At 40.8% G+C, this 22,003-nt stretch overlaps 2 protein-coding genes across 5 annotated transcripts in view; one reads left to right on the forward strand and one right to left on the reverse strand.

Annotated features, from left to right (window-relative positions):
* LOC127531665 (uncharacterized) overlaps positions 1-8,619 on the reverse strand; it is a 35,741-nt gene extending 27,122 nt beyond the window's left edge. For 2 of the 4 annotated variants that reach the window (XM_051941439.1, XM_051941441.1), the window contains exons 1-2: positions 8,445-8,554; positions 7,708-7,800 (exon numbers count right to left, since the gene is read on the reverse strand). The gene's annotated coding sequence lies outside the window, so the exon portion shown is untranslated. Of the gene's footprint in view, positions 1-7,707; positions 7,801-8,444 lie in introns of all 4 variants that reach the window. The other 2 variants (XM_051941443.1, XM_051941440.1) reach the window with 2 other exon arrangements.
* Positions 8,620-14,074: 5,455 nt separating this feature from the next.
* On the forward strand, positions 14,075-20,834 carry LOC110967847 (properdin). Its single transcript, XM_022217572.2, has 10 exons — positions 14,075-14,221; positions 16,269-16,407; positions 16,567-16,730; positions 16,915-17,082; positions 17,239-17,454; positions 17,538-17,897; positions 17,992-18,165; positions 18,243-18,440; positions 18,716-18,839; positions 20,358-20,834. The coding sequence occupies exons 1-10, from the start codon at positions 14,161-14,163 to the stop codon at positions 20,485-20,487; spliced, it is 1,734 nt and encodes a 577-aa protein (XP_022073264.2). The 5' UTR covers positions 14,075-14,160; the 3' UTR covers positions 20,488-20,834.
* The last annotated feature ends 1,169 nt before the right edge of the window (positions 20,835-22,003 follow it).

The following is a 22,003-nucleotide window of genomic DNA, read 5'->3' on the forward strand; positions in this document are numbered from 1 at the left end:
CCTCAGTTCAGGTTTATCTACATCAGGGATGGACAACTGGCAGCCTGCAAATTAATTTCTAATCAATATCTATTTTTTAATCGTTGGCTTCGTTGCTTTTGAAGCAGCAGATTCTCTCAATCACAGGTGTAATTTTGTCTCCAACCACTAGAGGCGCAAGAGGCCTTTAGCTAACCAAGAAACTGCTCTCTTCTTCATTGAACACAGGAGGTAGCCAATCCGTTCATTCCAGAAACAGAGACGTTCACCAAAACAGAAACTTGATCAGGAAAACTGCATCTTTCAGGCAAGATGGGAAACAGATCACCTCTTCACAGAGTTCAAAGGCAAACCAATGTGTTTAGTGTATCTTGAAACAAAATCAGCCATGAAAGATTTCAATTTAAGTCGACACTACAACATCATCCACAAAGACAAATGTGAAAAGTACACTGGAGCTGCCAAAGCCGACGTCATCGCTGACCTCAAAGGGAAAATTCACTGACAGCAGGACCTTTTCAGCCAAACCACCACTGCACAGGAATCAGCTCTCAGGGTATTTTATGCTGTCACCCTTGAGCTCGCTGAAACAAAGAAACTCCTGTCCAGCGGTGAGATGGTGAAGCAATAGAGATGGCTAAATCTTTCAGAGATGACAACACAGCAGGAACGGATCAGTTGGGATGGCAACTGCATCCCTAGAAGATGCCTTGTCACCCCCAGTTCTGAACGATCTAATTCAAAAATATGTATCTGAAAGGTTGTGGCCGGCCGGAAAGAGCAAAAGTCCAGAGAGGACGAATAACAAGACAACTCTAACGGTTCTACTTCACAGTCTATACTGCTACAAATACGAGGCGTCACGACCCCCACTGAGGGGCTCATAGTTGGACTTTGGCGTGGCCGGCACAATGAGAAAGTAAGACACCAGTTAGACTTTGTTAGACCAGACGCTAACGTTACACAATGTGTTAAATGCTAATAGTGTCTAAATTCACATGTAGTGTTTGCTTGAGAGACGAGCCACAGTTTCCAATGAGTCTCAGCCTTTCTAATTTTCACTTATGTAGCTAGATTAAGTTAAAGAACAGCCACAGAAGGATGCTGGGGGGTCATTTGTGGAAGTTTTTTTCTTTATGGTAATTATAACCTGTGTTTCTGAAAGCAGACTGTAAGTCTAAAGAAATCACACTCTGACTCAGACTTTACATGACATTAAAGTATAACTGAACCTCCAGTCACACCAGGTTTTCATGCACTGTTTGAAAACTACATCCGGTTTGTTAAATGCTGTTTTTTCTGTAAATTTAGTGTCAAGATCATAACACCATCATTGATGTATTTTATTATAGTACAATCATATCATATAGTTTACAGCTCAAAAAACATTTAAGTGTTAAGTTCTAAATTGTACACATAAGATTGTATCATAGTTTATAATGAAGACTGTCAAAGGAAAAACAGAGTTCAGTCAGTGGGAATCTTGTAGGAGACAGTGAAGAATGAAGAGGAAGGGAATCATCACCAACTGTTTGCAGTCTAAAAGAAGAGAGAGAAAGAAATGAAGGTTTGCAGAGCTCAGAGAACGGGAAATGAAAGGTCCAGCTGGTCCATATGGTATGAACTTTGCTTTAGTATTATATATCTGAGTCAGAGGTACACTTGTCACAATAATTACCTTTTTGGACAAAATATTATCTGATGTAGTTAATCTTTTAATTTTTATATCAGAAGTAGACCCTTAATTCTTAGGAATATCCAGATATTGGAATTAGTGTGGAAAAATGTAAGAAGTGTCCCAAATAAGGAGCATCAAAAAATAAAACTACAAACCTAAGACAATAAATAAAGTTATCCTTGATTTTGTTCAAGATGAGCTGATAATGTAATCATTGTGGCAGGTCTAACATAAATATTGATCACACCAAATGCATATTTCCCAAAACAGTGCAGAAAACAGACATGTTAGTCTCAATCTAATTTGTTGTTAAATTGAAGAAAATTTATAACACATCTAGTATTTCATTTCTTGAGAGTATCTGAGATTAACTTTATTTCGGTTTAAAATCCCCCCCGCTAGACATATCAGATCACAGGTTTGTGACTGACAGCCAGGGCCGGACTGGGAAAGAAATTCAGGCTGGGATATTTCCAATCAGTCAGGCCACTTCTGCCACCGCAAGGGTTGTGTCACGTGGGATAATGCACCAAAATTTTGTTTTTTTTCCTTCCAAAAATATGCCTTTTACAGTTATGTTATAGCAATTACAACACTACGAAACAGACAGTAAGTCTATTAAACACAACCATAACGACAGCTCCATACAGTCCAGTACTTTTCTCTTCTGTAATCTCTTCACTACCCTCACCAATTTTTCCAATGTTTTTCTTTTCCTATTATTTATATAACATGTGGAATTAAAAATATATATATATTATTTTGTCAGCAAATCATTTAGATGTCAGCTGGTCATAGCTAATAGTATATGCAAACACCGATGTTCATTTTATAACTAAAAATTGTAAGTCAACTGCGTATCCGACCTGAAGAGGGGGTCTCAAACGTTTCCAGGCTTCCTGCAACCCACCTGACACCTGTGGAGCTTATTTGGGCCAGACATTTTTTATTATATTTTGGCCATTGAAGTCTGATGATGCATTTGTGAGAAGAACCGACCGTTTGTAAACGTACTTGAAGTAAGAGTGCTTCATAATCTCCGCTCCTTCCACTCTCTGGCCTCACTCTCATATCACCGCTCTGCAGTTCGTTCTCGCTATGAAGAGGCGGGCCATAAAGCAACTAACCAATCATGGCACGTTTCTTCTAAAAAAAAAAGTCACTTTGACCAATCCCTATCCTTCTGATTTAGAGCTCAGAGCACTTGCTTTGTGTGAGTGACAGGAGGGTGGGCGTGTACTCTGTAAGGCTTCCAGCGCTGCTGTCTCTGGCCTGTCTGCCAAAAAGCCGATCAACTTTTTTCATTGGCCTGCCAGTCCGTGGCTGGCCTGTCCAGGCAGGCCAATAAGGAGGCAGGCCACCGGGAAAAGTCCCGCCTCTCCCTATTGCCAGTCCGGGCCTGCTGACAGCTGATAAGACACTTCGTGTTTAGAACTGCCTGACAAATACAAGTGATATTTACTGATAAAACATATTTATTTCAGCAGGAGTTCAATCAGTTTGATAACTCCTGCTGGTCAGAAACGCCTTTCGGTGTAAACTGGAACTGTTCTGAGATGGTTTCTCTCTTGAATTTGGAAATTTTTCGTCCTGTGAAAAGATGCGCAGAGATGTTGTAGTTTCTCAGACATTCAGGATGTGTAGGTGAGGAAGAAACGTCCGTTGACACTGACTTGCTTCATAATAAATTTATTACAAAGCAGATGAGCATCAATCAGACAGAAACTACCTGGAAGGATTCAGCCAATATGAACCTTGTAGACAAACATTCTGACTTCACCTATTCTGGTTGCTCATAAAACCTCGACCTATGGAGTCTCTCTTATCAAACAAAAGTCCAATGTTCAACCTGAGCGTAGGAGCCCTTTCTAAGCGATATCACAGTCTCTTAACATTCCAGAAAGAACATGCACTGATTAGCACATGCCTCAGGTCAGATACTACAATGTCTTAGCCTAGCCACGCTGGACAACCCACGGCAACGAATTAAATTCTCTGCCAGGGTGGGTCTAGTTACCCTCCATAAGGCTCGAGGCTGGATTCTCCTAAAACTGGCCGGACAAATCACCATGAAGTGTAGAGTCAGAAGGCGGGCATAACTAAGTGACGACAGAGGCGTGACGATTCTGACAGAAACAACCGGCGCACAATAAACAGTTATCTTTCGACTCGGCTTTGGCCACAGCCCTTAAAGATTTGAAGCTAAAATTCAACTTGAAAGATAAACAAAGGACGGCACTGAAGTGTTTCATTGAGAAGAAAGATGTATTTGGACTTATGCTGACGGGATATGGCAAATCCTTAATATACCAGTTGACTCCGCTGGTTGGGAAGCTAATGGGACTTAGCCACAATCCGGCGCTCTAGGAACTCCGTCAGCCTATTCGTTGCACTGATTGGTTGTATACCTACCCAATTGCTGCAGAGTGATTTGATAGACAACCTTTTAGCCCGCCTCCCTCCCTGTCGAGCGTGCCTCGACCCTTGTGTCTTCAGAAACATGGGTCTAGCGCGGCTAGGCTAACAATGTCTGTGAATGTGAAACAATATTCCCAAGGTACAGAGCTGACATAGAAACTCTGCTGCGGCAGATCAATGAGCGCTTCTAAGACTTCCATGCCATGCAGCTCTGACTTGTGCTATTCAGTGACCAACCCGCGGAGCTGCAGGTGGAACTGCGAACTACAGTCGGACCCCTTCTTTCAGTCACAGAGGAATGAGAAGAGGATTTCTTTCTGGAGACTGATTTCCAAGTCCCGTTTCGTGTTGCTTCGGGATTTTTCACTTTCCATGTCCGGCATGTTTGAGAGCACTTAATCTGTGAGAGCAGCTTTTCAACTATGAAGCACATTAAATCAAAAGACAGTATCAGGCTGACAGATGAAACTCTATTCAAGCTCATGCAAACTGGAAGCACAAAAATTGACATTCAGAATATTGCAGCAGGGAGGCCACAGTTATCTCATTCAGACACATACTGCTGAGCCAGGTGTAGGTGAGGCAGGGTCTTTTCAGGACCTTACTTGAAACGTTGTGGAATAGGAGGGTTGCGTAAATAGTTCAAATTAAGCCACTGCAGACATAAATGTTAGTTGTTGCACTTTGTGTTGGAGTTCTGCTCTTTATTCTTAATTGCTATTGCACTTTTTTTTGTAGAATACAAAGACATTGCTGCCAAACCAGTGACTAGGTTCAGAGGGGGAATTACTTTTTTGCTTGAGTGATTCAGATTTTCAATAAATCTTTAATAAATCATCCTGTATAAAATGCATTTTGTGCTTTGTAGGTTAACTGTCTAATATTAAATATAAATACTAGGTTGATAATCTGGAACAATTAAAGCTCGTGTCCGGAGTTTGAATCGCAGCGTCTCCCAAAACACTGTTGGTCCCTCCCTCTGATTTCGCCCCTTTATTTGTGCACGCGCGCAGTATCTGACAGGAGTGACCGGAGTGCTGCAGCATCTCGCCTGTTTTGCTGTTTTCCACTCTTCTACATTTAGTACATTTAGGAAATAATAAAGGAATTATGTTAGAATTCTGTATTGAGTCTAACTTGTCCTAATACCAAAATAACATGAATCTGCTAGGACGAATGAGTAAAGTTTCAATATGTGATTACACTCGTGTATCCCTCTCGATGACGTTGTTTATCAAACTTAGTGCATTTACGCGTGTACACACGTGGACAAAATTGTTGGTACCCCTCAGTTAAAGAAGGAAAAACCCACAATTCTCACTGAAATCACTTGAAACTCACAAAAGTAACAATAAATAAAAATTTATTGAAAATTAAATAATCAAAATCAGCCATCACTTTTGAATTGTTGATTAACATAATTATTTAAAAAAACAAACTAATGAAATAGGGCTGGACAAAAATGATGGTACCCATAACTTAATATTTTGTTGCACAACCTTTTGAGGCAATCACTGCAATTAAACGATTTCTGTATTTGTCAATGAGCGTTCTGCAGCTGTCAACAGGTATTTTGGCCCACTCCTCATGAGCAAACAGCTCCAGTTGTCTCAGGTTTGATGGGTGTCTTCTCCAAATGGCATGTTTCAGCTCCTTCCACATATGTTCAATGGGATTCAGATCTGGGCTCATAGAAGGCCACTTTAGAATAGTCCAACGCTTTTCTCTCAGCCATTCTTGGGTGTTTTTGGCTGTGTGTTTTGGATGGTTGTCCTGTTGGAAGACCCATGACCTGCGACTGAGACCAAGCTTTCTGACACTAGGCAGCACATTTCTCTCCAGAATGCCTTGATAGTCTTCAGATTTCATCGTACCTTGCACACTTTCAAGACACCCTGTGCCAGATGCAGCAAAGCAGCCCCAAAACATTACTGAGCCTCCTCCATGTTTCACCGTAGGGACAGTGTTCTTTTCTTCGTATGCTTGGTTTTTGAGTCTATGAACATAGAGTTGATGTGCCTTACCAAAAAGCTCCAGTTTGGTCTCATCTGTCCAAAGGACATTCTCCCAGAAGCTTTGTGGCTTGTCAACATGCATTTTTGCAAATTCCAGTCTGGCTTTTTTATGAGTTTTTTTCAGCAGTGGTGTCCTCCTTGGTCGTCTCCCATGAAGTCCACTTTGGCTCAAACAACGACGAATGGTGCGATCTGACACTGATGTACCTTGGCCTTGGAGTTCACCTTTAATTTCTTTGGAGGTTGCTCTGGGCTCTTTGGATACAATTCGAACGATCCGTCTCTTCAATTTGTCATCAATTTTCCTCTTGCGGCCACGTCCAGGGAGGTTGGCTACTGTCCCGTGGGTCTTGAACTTCTGAATAATATGAGCCACTGTTGTCACAGGAACTTCAAGCTGTTTAGAGATGGTCTTATAGCCTTTACCTTTAAGATGTTTGTCTATAATTTTTTTTCGGATGTCCTGGGACAATTCTCTCCTTCGCTTTCTGTTGTCCATGTTCAGTGTGGTACACACCTTTTCACCAAACAGCAGGGTGACTACTTGTCTCCCTTTAAATAGGCAGACTGACTGATTATGAGTTTGGAAACACCTGTGATGTCAATTAAATGACACACCTGAGTTAATCATGTCACTCTGGTCAAATAGTTTTCAATCTTTTATAGAGGTACCATCATTTTTGTCCATCATTTTGCCTGTTTCATTAGTTTGTTTTTTTAAATAATTATGTTAATCAACAATTCAAAAGTGATGGCTGTTTTTGATTATTTAATTTTCAATAAATTTTTATTTATTGTTACTTTTGTGAGTTTCAAGTGATTTCAGTGAGAATTGTGGGTTTTTCCTTCTTTAACTGAGGGGTACCAACAATTTTGTCCACGTGTGTATATGTGTTACATTGTTTATTTATTTCTATCTAGAGTTCAGAATTGCATGACTCCTCTGACGAAGAGTATGTCCCAGACGCCCCAACATCTTCCTCCAGAGGTCGGGCATCTAAACGAAGCCGTCAGGCGGGCTATGGAGGCCGTGGTCTGGGAGCGACGTGAGCACCCCGAGCCAAAAAACGTCCTGCAGTCTCTTGGCCTGACAAGCCGTGGGATTGGTAACTTTTCTGGAAGTTGCTGATCCCTGATGCTCTCTCCTCCACAAGCAAAACAAATGTGCGCGCGGTTGCGTAGTGCGTAGCTCGCCCACCTCTGCATGGGCTTGCTTGCTGTGCGCGTAACCGTTGATTGACAGCATGACAAAGCTGAAGCTCGAACTTGATTGGTCGGCAGCGACTGGCGCTTTTTGGAATAACATGGGGGTCTATGAGAGGAAGGCGGAGCTCTGGAATAAATTTTCATATCGCGTCAGACTAACATTATATTATATTATAGAACTCGACTAACACATTTAAGCTTTGTTAAACAATGATACATAAATTGAAAACAAATGGAAACTCCGGACACGAGCTTTAAGTGTGAGAAATATGCAAAAATAGAAGATTTCTGTAAATACGGTCTCATGGCACTGAAAACATACAACTTTTTAAAAATAGAGAAAGTAAGAGTAAGAAGCAGAGTTAATAAGTGAAGCTGACCAAGATGCAGCTAGAATCAAATCAAACTTACAGCAGTGATGATATGAATCCAGCAGCACTGATCAGGATGAAGGATCCACTGAGAGCAGCTCGTATTTATAGACTCACTGAGCAGCTGATGGATCTGCACAACAAAGGAAATACAGCAACAGAAAGAGAAAGTAAAACGTGAAAGACCTGTAAAGCAGCAATTTATTATTGTTGCTTTACCATGAAAACATGAAAAATCTGTCCATTTCCTGTATTTAGTGTAAATTTAAAATGGAGGAACAAAAACAGTGTCAACAGCAGAAGGAGAGAGAAATGAAAATGACTGGAAACTTATTAAGTAAAAAAAGTTCAAATCACTTACACACTGTCTGGTTTGACCCAAAACATAAATTAAAACACAAAAACAATGTCTAAAATGAAGCAAAATATGACTGAAATTACTTTAAAAGAACCAAAATGAAAAGGAATAGCATTAAAAACAAATATATATGTATAATATCTGCTGACAGTGACTGAAAATGTGTCTGAAATGTCTTAAAAAGCTGCAAAGTGACAAAGAATGATCAAAAATGGCTCATTCAAGTTGAAAATAACAAAAATGTGTCCAAAATGACAAGGATTTCTCTTTTATAACTTTAAAGTTGTCTTAAAGACTAAAAATGATCAAAACAGCAAAAAGTCCAAAAATCCCACAACATAAATGAAGTAATCAGAGAACAGGAAGACAGAAGTTCAGATCATCACAGTAAAGATGATTAAAGCTGTAAATGTTCTCACCAGGCAGAGGTTTGAACATGTTGGTTCTTGGTTGAAGTCGAGTCTCTTCTGATGTCTGCAGTACTTTCACTGACGCCTTAGAGTCCTGACAACACTCTTATTATGACAGCAGAGAGTGAAAGTGAAAGTGCTCTGGCTGATAACTGTAAACTGCTGGTTTCCAGGAATCAGGGAGAGCACTCCAACAGGCTTCCTCCTCCTCCTCCTCCCTTTTCCACTATTCACTGTATTCAGGGGCTGGATCTAGAGAAATATTACTGGGGATGGAATACATTAGCATTAACTTACATGCTATTCTCCTCATGTACTGTGTAAGGTGGTAGATAAAATGCTTCAGAAAATACAATACTAGTGATATTTGATTGTTTGAGATACAAGAAATAGAAAAGTATTTGTCTGTCTGTGCTGACAAGAGGCTGCAGGTTGTAGGTGAGGCAAGAAAAGTAAAAGCACATATCTGGAAAAAACAGATCAGCAGTCAGGATGGGACATGAACCAGGAAGGCTCCAGATAAGTTTTTAAAAACAGCAGGATCCCTCTGTGGTGTTTTGTTGGAGGAAAGAAAGCAAGGTCTGAGGAATCACTGGGTAGACACAACAACATGCCTCATTACAGAAAAACACCACCTCTGGAGAGAGAGAAGATTACAGCTTTTTTCTTTTTAAAAAAAAAAACTCAGCTCGAGTCTTTGTCTTTTTATTGTAGTGTAATATTTCTGTGGTACGATGTGCTAAGAATAACAGATGATATAATTATCTCTTATTAAATGCTATTAGACTGAAAACCAGAATGTAAACTTAAGGGAATATAACTTTTAACATATGTTGGAATCCTGCTGCCCTCTGAATGCTGACTTCTCTTGGTAACTTTTTGAAGATTTGAACACAGCCAAGTCATAGACTCTGGCTTTGATTTGTACCTTAATTTACACTTCATTTTTGGCAAACCAGCCAGAAGAGGAATGAGTCTTTTAGAAGGCATTTTTCCAACACCACAACAGTCACTACCTTCACTGACACCAAAGGCCACTAAATTTCAGAGGTAAGCAGAGCCTTTACAGCCATGGCCATAAGTTTGGACACAAGTACCATGACGCTTGTGAATCTTAGAAAATACCACAAAATTGTCACTTACAATATACTTATGTTCTGTAATAGACATCAAAACAGACATAAGTCATGCTGTGTCCAAACTTATGGCCATGGCTGTACTTTACCAAAATATGACGAGTCAGACCTACTAATAACACATCTTGAGTAAAATGGGAAAGCTTTATCCAAATAAAACAAAGACAGAGAAGAGGTAATCAGTCACATTCTGAGAGTAATAATGAGCATATCCCCGTTCACACCAGTCCCTATTGGTAAAAAAAATCAAAAAGCTATGTACAGTACCTGCACCATCCTGTGCAATCTAAAGACTATCCACTATCATTGTTGCCTTTAGGGTTCAGAATGGAATCCATAGACATGGTAGCTTTGACCTCTAAACCATAAAATCGAGAACACTGATTGATCTTGAGTAACTGAAAAGGCACACTAAAATACCAGATGATTTAGTAAAGCTTAAAATGCAAGCACAAACTCTTTTATACAACAAATGCACCATGGAGATAATTGCGTTATATTTTGTCTCAAATTTATTATTTAGCACAGAAATGTTGCAGTCTCTCTCTGTCTGATCGACTCTGTTCTTCATAATAAAACCTATTGTTAAGTAAGTCAGTGTCAATGGATGTTTCTTCTTCACCTGCACTGATGTCTGAGAAACCACGACAGTATACTCTGGTCCTGGTCCACTGTTGTCCTGGTCATGTCTCAGTTTTCTTCATTTGGACGTCATCATTACAGTGAATGAAGCAGCTGAGTTCCAGTCATACCTGTGTTTCTTCTGTTTCCTGCTTATTGATTATTGATCAGGGTCATCGTCTTTTAGAACACCAGCTGTTTGAGGAGCTCCTCAGTCATAGTGGCTGAGATGGAACATCATCTTTACGGAGTCACACCAGAACCAGCTTTGAGGTTTTTATCCTCATATGTGGACGTTTAAATCACCATCAGGTGACGGCATGTCGCCATAAAGATATGAGGTGAAGCAGAAAATACCTGAGAATCCAAAGTTAACAGGACAAAGAGCCTGAGAGGAAAACTACTCGTTTATATCTGGGAAAAGGTTCCACAGACTCAGAAATACAAAGATCTCACAGAAAGGTTTCTCCACATCTGAACAATCGTTTGACCAAAACAATAAGACGGATGTCTTGTGTCACTTTTATCGGTTCAAGGATTTTAGAGTCTCTGGTCAGAACTTCCTCCAACCTTTCAGGAGTCTGAGAAGAAACTATGTTTGCATTTCATCCATCACACGACTTTTTACTGCTTAGAGAGTTTAAACAGCAACAAAGACTCTGAGGGTTTGAATGCAACAAATTTCTATACGTCTGCAGCTTTAAATGAAAAACCATTTTTAAAAAACAGCAGATCAGATCCATCCATAAATACATACAGGAACCTTCTGGAGACACAATGCTGGCCTGGACGAATAATTCAGTTTTTTTTTTTTTTTTTTACATTTTTTATCAGGGAGTTCATACATAGTCCAACATGCTTATCAAGTTCAGTGCATTCAAATATAACACACACACACACACACACACACACACACACACACACACACACACACACACACACACACACACACACACACACACACACACACACACACACACACACACACACACACACACACACATTTATACCATGTATTGTATCACCCAATAGTCTAAAACACTTTTCAGTGATATTGACCTTTCAGCTACTCCTCTCCCTTTCATTTTCAATTACATTCACAAAACAATCTATTTGGTAATCCTGCAGAATCAATATTTTATAGAAGAGTAATTAAAGTAAGTCTGCTCTCTGTGGACCCATACACTCGACCCCTTTTGTCCACCACCTCAAAAATGTCTCTGATTGCATCTTTATAGAAAACAGTCAGGGGCCAAAAGTCTTTCCAAAATGTAAATGTCATGTATAATTTTATACCAATCATCTAATGTTGGAACATCTGGCTGCAGCCACTTCTTAGTCAAGACCTTCTTCTCTCCCACAAGTGATGCTCTCATTAAGTATTTGTCTGCTGCAGATGAAGCATGCAGTGCTGCAGCTCTCACAGTGTGAAAACGTCAAATGGAATAATTATTTGAAAAACAGTTTCCAAATATTTATGAACTTCTCGCCAAAAAGGTGTGAGTTTTGGGAAACCCTAGAAAATGTGGTAATGAATGGCCACAGCTGATCCACACAACCTCCAACGGTTTGTACCGACGCCTTGATGTCTTTTTTGTGCAAGGCGTAAAAAGAATAATAAAGGATTCAGTATGTGACTGCCCAGTTCAATTTTCCTGATCCCTGAATTTTCCTGAAAAGATAAAATATGTGAAGCAGAATAACATAAGTGAATTATTATTTGTACAAATACAGATTTTTATTGTAGACCTTATTCACAGTTTTGACTTGTATTTTGTTTGTTGTTGTTCTTTTATTTTTTTACAGTCAACATGTATACAAATCCTTTGTTATTTATGATATCTGTAGTTTGAAAACAAAGGTTCAAGAGTGATTTATCATTTTTAATCCTTAATACACATTATTTTTCCTTGAAATAACAGCAAACTAATAATCTGTGCTGTTTCTACTGGAGTCATGTCCTTTATTCTCCACATGGTGGCGGTAAAACATCAGTCTGACCTGCAGGTTCTCAGCTGAAGGTGCTTGTGTTTGAAACGTCTATGAGCCACTAGAAAGTCAGTTTGAATCATTTGTACTTGGATTTGAACTGCTGGATGTGAATAGTTCAAAGCTGAATTTCAACAACAATCACTGGATTTGAACTGAAGCTGAATATGAAAGTTACAATAGGCAGAAAGATGGATATCCAAAGAGAATCGAACACAACTTTAAGACAAGTGAATTCAGTTTCCATGAGTAAAATCAACCGAATTCAAGATTTAAAAGTATCAATAAAATAAAAGCAGCACGGCGCAGAAACAGCGAACAGAGAAGCAAGTTGTTGAAGATACATTCAGTATGATTAGCCCCAGGGAAGGAAAATGAGCCCACAGCTGGGAAAAATGAACCCATAGTGAGAAAAAATTAACCCAGTGAAAAAAGAGCCCATAGCTGGGAAAAATGAGCCCACAGTGAGTAAAAATGAGCCCACAGTGAGTAAAAATGAGCCCACAGTAAAGAAAAATGAGCCCACAGTGAGTAAAAATGAGCCCACAGTGAGTAAAAATGAGCCCACAGTAAAGAAAAATGAGCCCACAGTGAAGAAAAATGAGCCCACTGTGAAGAAAAATGAGCCCACAGTGAAGAAGAATGAGCCCACAGTAAAGAAAAATGAGCCCACAGTAAAGAAAAATGAGCCCACAGTGAAGAAAAATGAGCCCACAGTAAAGAAAAATGAGCCCACAGTGAAGAAAATGAGCCCACAGTAAAGAAAAATGAGCCCACAGTAAAGAAAAATGAGCCCACAGTAAAGAAAAATGAGCCCACAGTGAAGAAAAATGAGCCCACAGTAAAGAAAAATGAGCCCACAGTGAAGAAAAATGAGCCCACAGTGAAGAAAAATGAGCCCACTGTGAGTAAAAAATGAGCCCACAGTGAGTAAAAATGAGCCCACAGTGAAGAAGAATGAGCCCGCAGTGAAGAAAAATGAGCCCACAGTGAGTAAAAATGAGCCCACAGTAAAGAAAAATGAGCCCACAGTGAAGAAAAATGAGCCCACAGTAAAGAAAAATGAGCCCACAGTGAAGAAGAATGAGCCCACAGTGAGTAAAAATGAGGCCACAGTGAAGAAGAATGAGCCCAGTGAGTAAAAATGAGCCCACAGTGAAGAAAAATGAGCCCACAGTGAGTAAAAATGAGCCCACAGTAAAGAAAAATGAGCCCACTGTGAGTAAAAATGAGCCCACTGTGAGTAAAAAATGAGCCCACAGTGAGTAAAGATGAGCCCACAGTGAAGAAGAATGAGCCCGCAGTGAAGAAAAATGAGCCCACATTGAAGAAAAATTAGCCCACAGTCAGTAAAAATGAGCCCACATTGAGTAAAAATGAGCCTGCAGCGAGTAAAAATGAGCCCACATTGAGTAAAAATGAGCCTGCAGCGAGTAAAAATGAGCCCACATTGAGTAAAAATGAGCCTGCAGCGAGTAAAAATGAGCCTGCAGCGAGTAAAAATGAGCCTGCAGCGAGTAAAAATGAGCCCACATTGAGTAAAAATGAGCCCGCAGCGAGTAAAAATGAGCCCACATTGAGTAAAAATGAGCCTGCAGCGAGTAAAAATGAGCCTGCAGCGAGTAAAAATGAGCCTGCAGCGAGTAAAAATGAGCCTGCAGCGAGTAAAAATGAGCGAGTAAAAATGAGCCTGCAGCGAGTAAAAATGAGCCCACAGTGAAGAAAGATAATAATAACATGAATAAATGATTCCAGTGAGTTCTCCTGTGAGGTTCTTTTGGTTTTTACTTGTAATATTTGTGTTTGTCTGAATGTCGTCACAGAGGTAAACTGGTGTGTTTGTGTTTGTGAATAACTGCAGGGTTTCCCGTAAAGTTCGTGACCCTGAACGCAGCATTAAGCAACAGTGTGCGGCTGTTTACTGAACCAACAAACAAGGAAGCCACAAAGTCTCCAACTGAACCCGGAGCTGCAGCACCATGGAGGTTCTGAGAGTTCTGCTGGTTCTGGTTCTGCTGCTGGGTTCTGTGCAGCGTTCAGGTGAGTCCAGATACTCAGCTTCAAGCCTGCTGAACAGATTTAGATTTTCTTCACACTGTAAAAACCGATGAAAATGTGCCAGAAAAATTCGTGATAAACAACAGAATTGTGTAACGTCAGTTAAAATTAAAAAAGATGAAAATGAAAACAGCAATTATCTGTGAATTATTATTTTTAAATGATTTGAATAGAGTAAAACTGTGTCATTATATAGTGAGAACAAATCATTTTCTTTTTTAAAACTGGATGTTATTTACAGTTTTATTCTGTTTATGTGTTTACATTTAATATCAACAATCTGTACTAATGATTGTTTGCTGTTTTACCTGAAAGTTGCACATTTTATTGTATTTAAATGACCAAAAATCTACAATCATTTGACAGATATTCACTGTAGTTCAAAAGAAAAACATGTATTTTAAGGACTGAAATGGGAAAAAATACATATATATTTGTAATTTCTTTTTACATTTACAGATAGGATCTGGTAAAATCATAGAAAAAAGTATTAATTTATAAACTGTAAATATTGTTCACATCAAAAATCTGTACTTTATAATTAACGTTTTGTTCTTTGATGGTAAAATTACAGTTTTACTGGATTTAAATTTGCAAAATACTGTCATTTTACAAATATTTGCATTTATTTAAAAGAACATTAAAGTATATTTATATGAATTAACAAAAAATGGCCAACATTATGAACCTCCGTATTAAAAATCCATGTTTTTATAAATGTGTGAGACTAAAAAATGATGCAGTTTTACTGTATTTAACTACTAAGATGGATTTAAGTGCTAAAGGGACATTAAGACCTAAATGAAGCGTTTCAGCCACATTCCTGCAGCATTCTGTAGTCTTTCTGCAAATATTTATAAAACACTGAAATAAATACAATTTTCATGTCTTTACCACATCTTAACTTGTAAAATCATCTTTTAAACTGACAAACATCACATGCGGCTCATGGCACCAGTCGAGGGTGATGATGGAGTCTCTGGTTTGAGCTCCAGAACACAGCAGCCAGATGGAGGTTCAGCTTCAGGGTCCAACAGAGAACCTGAATCACAGAATCCTTCCAACACAAGCACCAAACACCAAGAACGCAGAATCAGAAACAGCGGAATGACAGTCCAGTAGAGTTCATGAAACGAACCTTCAGAGTTTCACTTCTGCTGCCAGATGTTCTCCATCAGCACATTGATATCAGCAGCAGAAGAAGAAGTTCCTGCAGCTGCTGCCAAAAACAGAAACCCATTTATGTTCATGTTTGTTCATTTGGAGACTCGCCTGAAAATTGTGTAACTTTCACTGAAACATCAGCAAACTGTCCTTAGTGTCGCAATGGTGGAAGTTCTCCTCCTGTACGGTTAGTGCTTCTGTCTCTGTGAGAACCCTGGTTGACATCATGGATTCCCATAATGCACCTCAACCTCAACTTGAATTAAACAACTACATACAAACAAAACATAGAAATAACACAAAAACAACACAAAAACAACACAGACGATGACACACAAACAACAACATAAAACAACACGCAAACATCAGCAACACACAAACAACAAACCACAACACACAAACAACAAACAACTACATATAAAAACACACAAATGACACACAAACAACAACACAAAGCAACACATAAACAGTGACACACAGACAACAACAACAACACATAAACAACACACAGACAACTCAAACAACAACACACAATAAAACGACACACAAACAGTGACACTCAGGAATAAACCCAAAGCAGTTTCCTGAAACCAGCAGAACCACATCCTCTGGGCTCCAAACTCTCCTCAACACGTCTCCACCTTAACATGCTGTTAATGACACAGACTGTAGTTTACGGTTAATGGACACCCAGAGTCCAATGCCAGCTGGTCAGTGCTGCCTGGCTTTGGTGGACCAGCTGACCAATCAGAGCAGGGCTTTTCAGGAAGGGGAGGAGCTGAAAATGAAAGGAGATAAACAGAGTCGGGTTTAATTTCAACCTCAGTGTGTGTGTGTGTGTGTGTGTGTGTGTGTGTGTGTGCAGAGTGTGTGCGGTGTTTTGCACGTTTCCACCTGTCCTCGGGTCAATGTGATGAAGAGATTGGTGAGGTGGACGAAGACGACTGCTGTCAGAACCCAAAGTATGGTTACCAGGCAACCGACGGAACGTGTCAGTCCTGTGGGTCAGTACACACACACACACACACACACAAAGTATCACAGTAACCTCCTTTGTCAAATTTAATTTCCAGAATATGAGGATTTCAAAGTCGAATTTAGTTTTATAGTCAAATCGGTAATAAAGTGAGTGTGTGTGTGTGTGTGTGTGTGTGTGTTGTCAGTCCTCCAGCCTGGTCCTCCTGGTCGCCATGGTCACCCTGTAATGTCCTGTGTGGGAAGGGTGTGAGGCAGAGGAGCAGGAAGTGCTTTGGCGTCGGCCAATCAGAATGTGAGAACATCAATGACAAACTGCAGACAGAACCATGTGACGGGACCTGCTGTGAAGGTACACACACACACACGCGCGCGCGCGCGCGCGCGCGCGCACGCACGCACGCACACACACACACACACACACACACACACACACACACACACACACACACACACACACACACACACACACACACACACACACACACACACAAGCAGCATTAACGTTATACTTGAACATGCTGGTGTGTGTGCAGATCAGGGGTGGGGCCAGTGGCTCGCCTGGTCTCCATGTTCGGTCACCTGTGGGGGAGTCGGCGTCAGGAGGAGGGAGAGAGTCTGTTCTAGTCCTCCTGAGTGTCTCTCAGCCTGCAATGGGTCTTCACAGGAGACAGAGAGCTGTGCAGCTCACAACACCTGTCCAGGTAATCTGACAGTACAGGCTTCAATATGAGCAGGTAATGCTGCTGCAGGTGTCAGAGAGAAAACTGTTCTTTATGTGAAGATTCTAAAATATACCATCTCCACCTGTCTGTCCGTCTGTCTGTCCGTCTGTCCATCTGTCTGTCTGTCTGTCTCAGTCCATGGCGGTTGGTCCAGCTGGTCCGGTTGGTCCGATTGTTCCCATTCATGCATCGATGACCAGCGTGCTGATGCCGATGCCATCATGCCCTCCAGAATGCGACGTCGGTCCTGCTCTAACCCCGCCCCTTCCAACGACACGGCACCACCTGGCAACAGTTGCCCTGAGAACGACGTCCAGAAGCAGGTGTGCAGCGAGCTGCCAAACTGTCCAGGTGAGTCAGGAGCTGATCAATGACCTGATGCGATATACAGTTCAAGGTGAGGTGACATGTCCTCTGATTGGATGTCTCTGCAGTGAACGGCAACTGGGGGGCGTGGTCTCCAGCTGGGCCGTGCTCCGTTTCTTGTGGGGAGGGTCTCCGGTTGTCAACCAGGAAGTGTGACAGTCCCGCCCCTAAATATGGTGGTTTGTACTGTGAGGGGCCGAGCACCCAGAGCAGCGTCTGTAAGAGTCCGTGTCCTGTGGATGGATTCTGGTCCGGCTGGTCCAACTGGGGCGAGTGCACCGCCTCCTGTATCCCACAAGGCCGAGCTCCTGTCAGGACACGCCGCCGCTCCTGCTCTAACCCCGCCCCTTCGACCACACCACCTGGAGGAGGTTGCCAAGGTGACAACCGCCAGGTGGAGCACTGCAATCACTTGCCTCACTGTAAAGGTACTCCTGTCTGTCCACCTGTATCTCTCTCTACCCGTCTGTGTCCAGGTAGAGACGGTAACTCTATCTCTGTCCTTCTGTCTGTCTCTCTCAGTGGACGGGGGTTGGGGGTCTTGGTCGCCTTTCACTTCCTGTCCTGTTACCTGTGGGGTGGGGTTTCAGGTGTCCATCAGAAGATGTGACAGCCCCGCCCCCCAACATGGCGGCCGACAGTGTCCTGGAGAAGGACGTCGAAGCAGCATCTGTTCCACTAACGTCCACTGTCCAGGTACAAAAGTTTGTAAGTGAAGGAGGCTCCAAATGTTCGGCCCATTTATGTCTGAGTGTGGTTCTGTCTGCCCTCAGTGGACGGCGTGTGGTCGGAGTGGTCAGCGTGGAGTGTGTGTAAATACCCGTTTGGTGACCGGAAAATCACCTGCAAGCAGATAGGCGGCAGTCAGAGTAGAGTACGAGAATGTCTCCATCGAGCTCATAACGGGTCCATCTGCAGTGGAGACAGTCTGATGGACCGACGGGTCTGCTACGATGTCAGCAGATGCTACGGTGAGTCCAACTAACAAGCCAAGCAAGCATCCTCAAAGTTGAGAAAAACATTCTCACAGTGAAGAAAAACCTCTTCATAATGAAAAAAAAACATCTTCACAGTAGTGAAAACCATCTTCATAGTGGAGAAAAAAGATCTTTACAGTGGAGAAAAAACATTTTCATAATGAAGAAAAACATCTCCTGATTACAAATTCCTCTAAAATGTTGTTTACTGATGAATCATGTGGAGTTTAAGAGGTACTGATAACTGATCAATCAGGTCTGTGTTCCAGTGAAGGGGAGCTGGGACGGTTGGGACACGTGGAGTTTGTGTCGACCAGCTTGTGTAAATTCAGCGAGAGACAACCCCGCCCGAATCAGGAGCAGAGTCTGTCGGCCTGATTACAGCAATTACCCGTGAGTTTTTTGATCACACAGCAACAGAGGAGGCAGGAGGATATTTCACTGCCTGAAACTGCAAATCAAATGATCTAGAGAAACTGCTGTCGACATCCAGCAGAGTTTGAAGTGAGGTTGAACATTTCTTATTGGAAAATCAAAACAACTGCTACAACATACAAAAGACAAGAACACACAGCAAAACCACTGTTAGATACACAACTACCACAGATTCACAACAACCACATGAACACAAATAAATCCCACACTGTTGCAAACCAAGATCAGAAGACACACAGCGACTAAAAAATACACAAAATTAACATAAGTGAATGCACAACAAGAATAAACACAAATGAGACATCGATGTGAACCCAAACACCCATAAAAAATACCACAAAGAGAAATGAAACAAAGTATGACAACAGAAACACAAAGTGACACAAAGGTTCTGCAAAAAGACGCAAGGTGACGCTGTGATGTCATCCAGGTGATTTACAGTCACTGCAGAGGACAAGGTAGTGTTTGAAGCTATGCCCAACTCTAAACCCGAAACTAAACCTAAAGCTAAACCTGAAGCTAAATGTGAAGTTAAACCTTAACACAAATCTCAAACTAAATCTGAAGTTAAACTTGAAGTTAAACTCAAAGCTAAACCTGAAGTTAAACCTTAAGATAAACCTGAAGCTAAACCTGAAGTTAAACCTTAAGCTAAACCCAAAGCTAAGCCTAAAGTTAAACCTGGAACTAAACTTAAAGCTAAAACCAAAACTATATCTGAATCTAAACTCAAAAACAAACCTAAAGCTAAACTTAAAACTTAAAACTGAACCTAAACCCGAAGCTTAAGCAAAAGCTAAGCTTGAAGCTAAACCTGGAACTAAACCTAAAGCTAAACCCAGAACGAAATCTGAAGCTAAACCTGGAACTAAACCTAAAGCTAAACCCAGAACGAAATCTGAAGCTAAACCCGAAGCTAAACCTGGAACTAAACCTAAAGCTAAACCCAAAATGAAATCTTAAGCTAAACCCGAAGCTAAACATGAACCTAAAAACTTTAAACTGGACCTGAAGCTAAACCTGAAGATAAACCGAGAGCTAAACCTGAAACTTAAACCTGAATCTAAACCTGACACTTACACCTGAAGCTAAACCCGAAACTAAACCTGAAACTTAAACCTGAAGCTAAACCCGGAGCTAAAACTTCAAGCTAAATCTGAACCTAAACCCGAAACTAAACCCAAAGCTAAGCTTGAAGCTAAACCTGAACCTAAACCTTAACCCAAAATAAAACCTGAGGCCAAACCTGAACCAAAATTTTAAGGTAAACCTGAAGCTAACCCAAAGCTAAACCCACAGCTAAGCTTGAAGCTCAACCCGAAGATAAACCTGAAGCTAAACCCAAAGGTAAAACAGGACAATGGAGGAAATCACTGAATAAACATGCCACTGCCCACCATTCAGGAGAGAAACGGCTTTATCTGTTGTCCTTTATAGATGCTGCAATAACACAGAGCTTGTGATTTCTGTTTTCAGTCCCACCATCGGCCGGCAGAAGGAGAAGGCCACGTTCTTCGGTACTCCGCTGGTCGACTGCGGTGCTCCGCCTGATGGAGGAGAGAAGTACCAAAAGGAACCCTGCCTCAGTGTACCAGCCTGCAGCTGAAGCAGCTCACTGATGACTTTAACAACTCTCATTCTGTTCATCGGCTCTCTGAGGTGCTACAGTCATCACTGTTGTCAGATTAGTTTGTCACAGCGGTTCCCAACCTGCAGGTTGAGACACTCCGAAGGGCCACCACATGAAGCTCATGTCTTTTAATCTTCTGAATTTGATGCAAAATGTTGGATCTTTGACTCTGAATGCTTGTGTTTGTAAAAGTCCTAGAAATTTCTAATAAGTGGTTTTCAGATCCTGTTTATCCAGTAATCAGCTTAAAGGTGAATGTTTCCGTTTCCCTCTTCTTCTGTTTTCCTTCTTTCCTGCTTTCACAATAAAAGGCTGTGAACTAATCAGTGACTCTACAAATGGAGCTCACAAGTTTGTTTCTCAGGTTCAGTCGCAGTTTGAGAGGAACCAGAACACGACTAGACGTTCTGCATGGAAACCCTGGTGGACACGAAAAGCTTCAGCTGGCCCATCAGACAATTTATTTGTTCTAAAAACATTTAGAGAACATTCTGCAGAGTCATGTCTTCAGCTGGATTTGTTTTTTCGTTGCCTGAATGCTCTTCTTAGACTCAGGACGACGTTTTGCAGGAACATTTTCAAAACCAAATGTTGCACTGAGAACATTCCATCTTTGTTGTCCCGTAACATTATGGGATTGTTTTATAGGTTCTGTAATGTGTTCCTTAACACCATCCCCAAAACATTCTCAGAGTGTTAGTACATAACGCTAAAGGAACTTCATACAAAAACCATCCTGAGGCTTCGAGAACAGATTTTTTTTAACGTTGTTTAACCATGGTGTTCACATTTTCAACATTTTTGGGAAATTTCTGAACATTTTTTGGTGGAAAAAAAGAAATGTTAAAAAATGTTTAGGAACATACACAAAAAAATCAACCAAAATTCAGCGATTTTCGCTGGACTTTGGTTGATTGTTTTGTGAATGTTCTTAAATAAAATCTAAGAAGTTTTACTAATATATATGAAATCATTTCAGATATTTTTACAATTTTTTGGAAGCTTTTTACTCATTTTTGTAAAATATTTCTAAGAATTTTCTTGCAATTTTTTTTAAACATTTTTGTAAATAAAATTTTTAAGGGACATTTTTAAGGAATTATTGGAATTTTCTTTCTGAAGGTTTTGCAAATATTCAGAAATTTGGGGATTTTTTTAAGACAAGATAATATTTTTGGTGTCCATAAACAAAGACAACAGGAGGGTTAAGGAACATTTTTCTTGTGCTGCCGTGGAACATAATTCAAACATCCTCAGTTCACTTGTAACCTCACTGGAACATTAAATATCCTTAAAATGTTCTCTGAGCATCAGACGACGTCTTAAAAATTACATTAGTGCGTTTCCTGTTTACTCACCTGTCTTCTGTTGGTTCCGGTGAGAACATCTGACGTGTTTCTGAAACGCTTCCTTCTGGTTTTCGTATTTGTTGAAGCGCTGAAAGATTTAAACTTCTGTAGTAGATTATTGTCTGTGAGCAGCAGGAAGTTAG

The sequence above is a fragment of the Acanthochromis polyacanthus genome, chromosome 21, assembly GCF_021347895.1.
Source record: "Acanthochromis polyacanthus isolate Apoly-LR-REF ecotype Palm Island chromosome 21, KAUST_Apoly_ChrSc, whole genome shotgun sequence".
Lineage (NCBI taxonomy): Eukaryota > Metazoa > Chordata > Actinopteri > Pomacentridae > Acanthochromis > Acanthochromis polyacanthus.

What these genes read in the sequence shown, in the direction of transcription:
- LOC110967847 (XM_022217572.2), top strand. Translation starts at nt 14,161, where the DNA reads ATGGAGGTTCTGAGAGTTCTGCTGGTTCTGGTTCTGCTGCTGGGTTCT. An exon ending in GGAACGTGTCAGTCCTGTGG is followed by an intron (nt 16,408 to 16,566) that starts GTCAGTACACAC and finishes GTGTGTTGTCAG; the next exon opens with TCCTCCAGCCTGGTCCTCCT. An exon ending in CGAGCTGCCAAACTGTCCAG is followed by an intron (nt 17,455 to 17,537) that starts GTGAGTCAGGAG and finishes ATGTCTCTGCAG; the next exon opens with TGAACGGCAACTGGGGGGCG.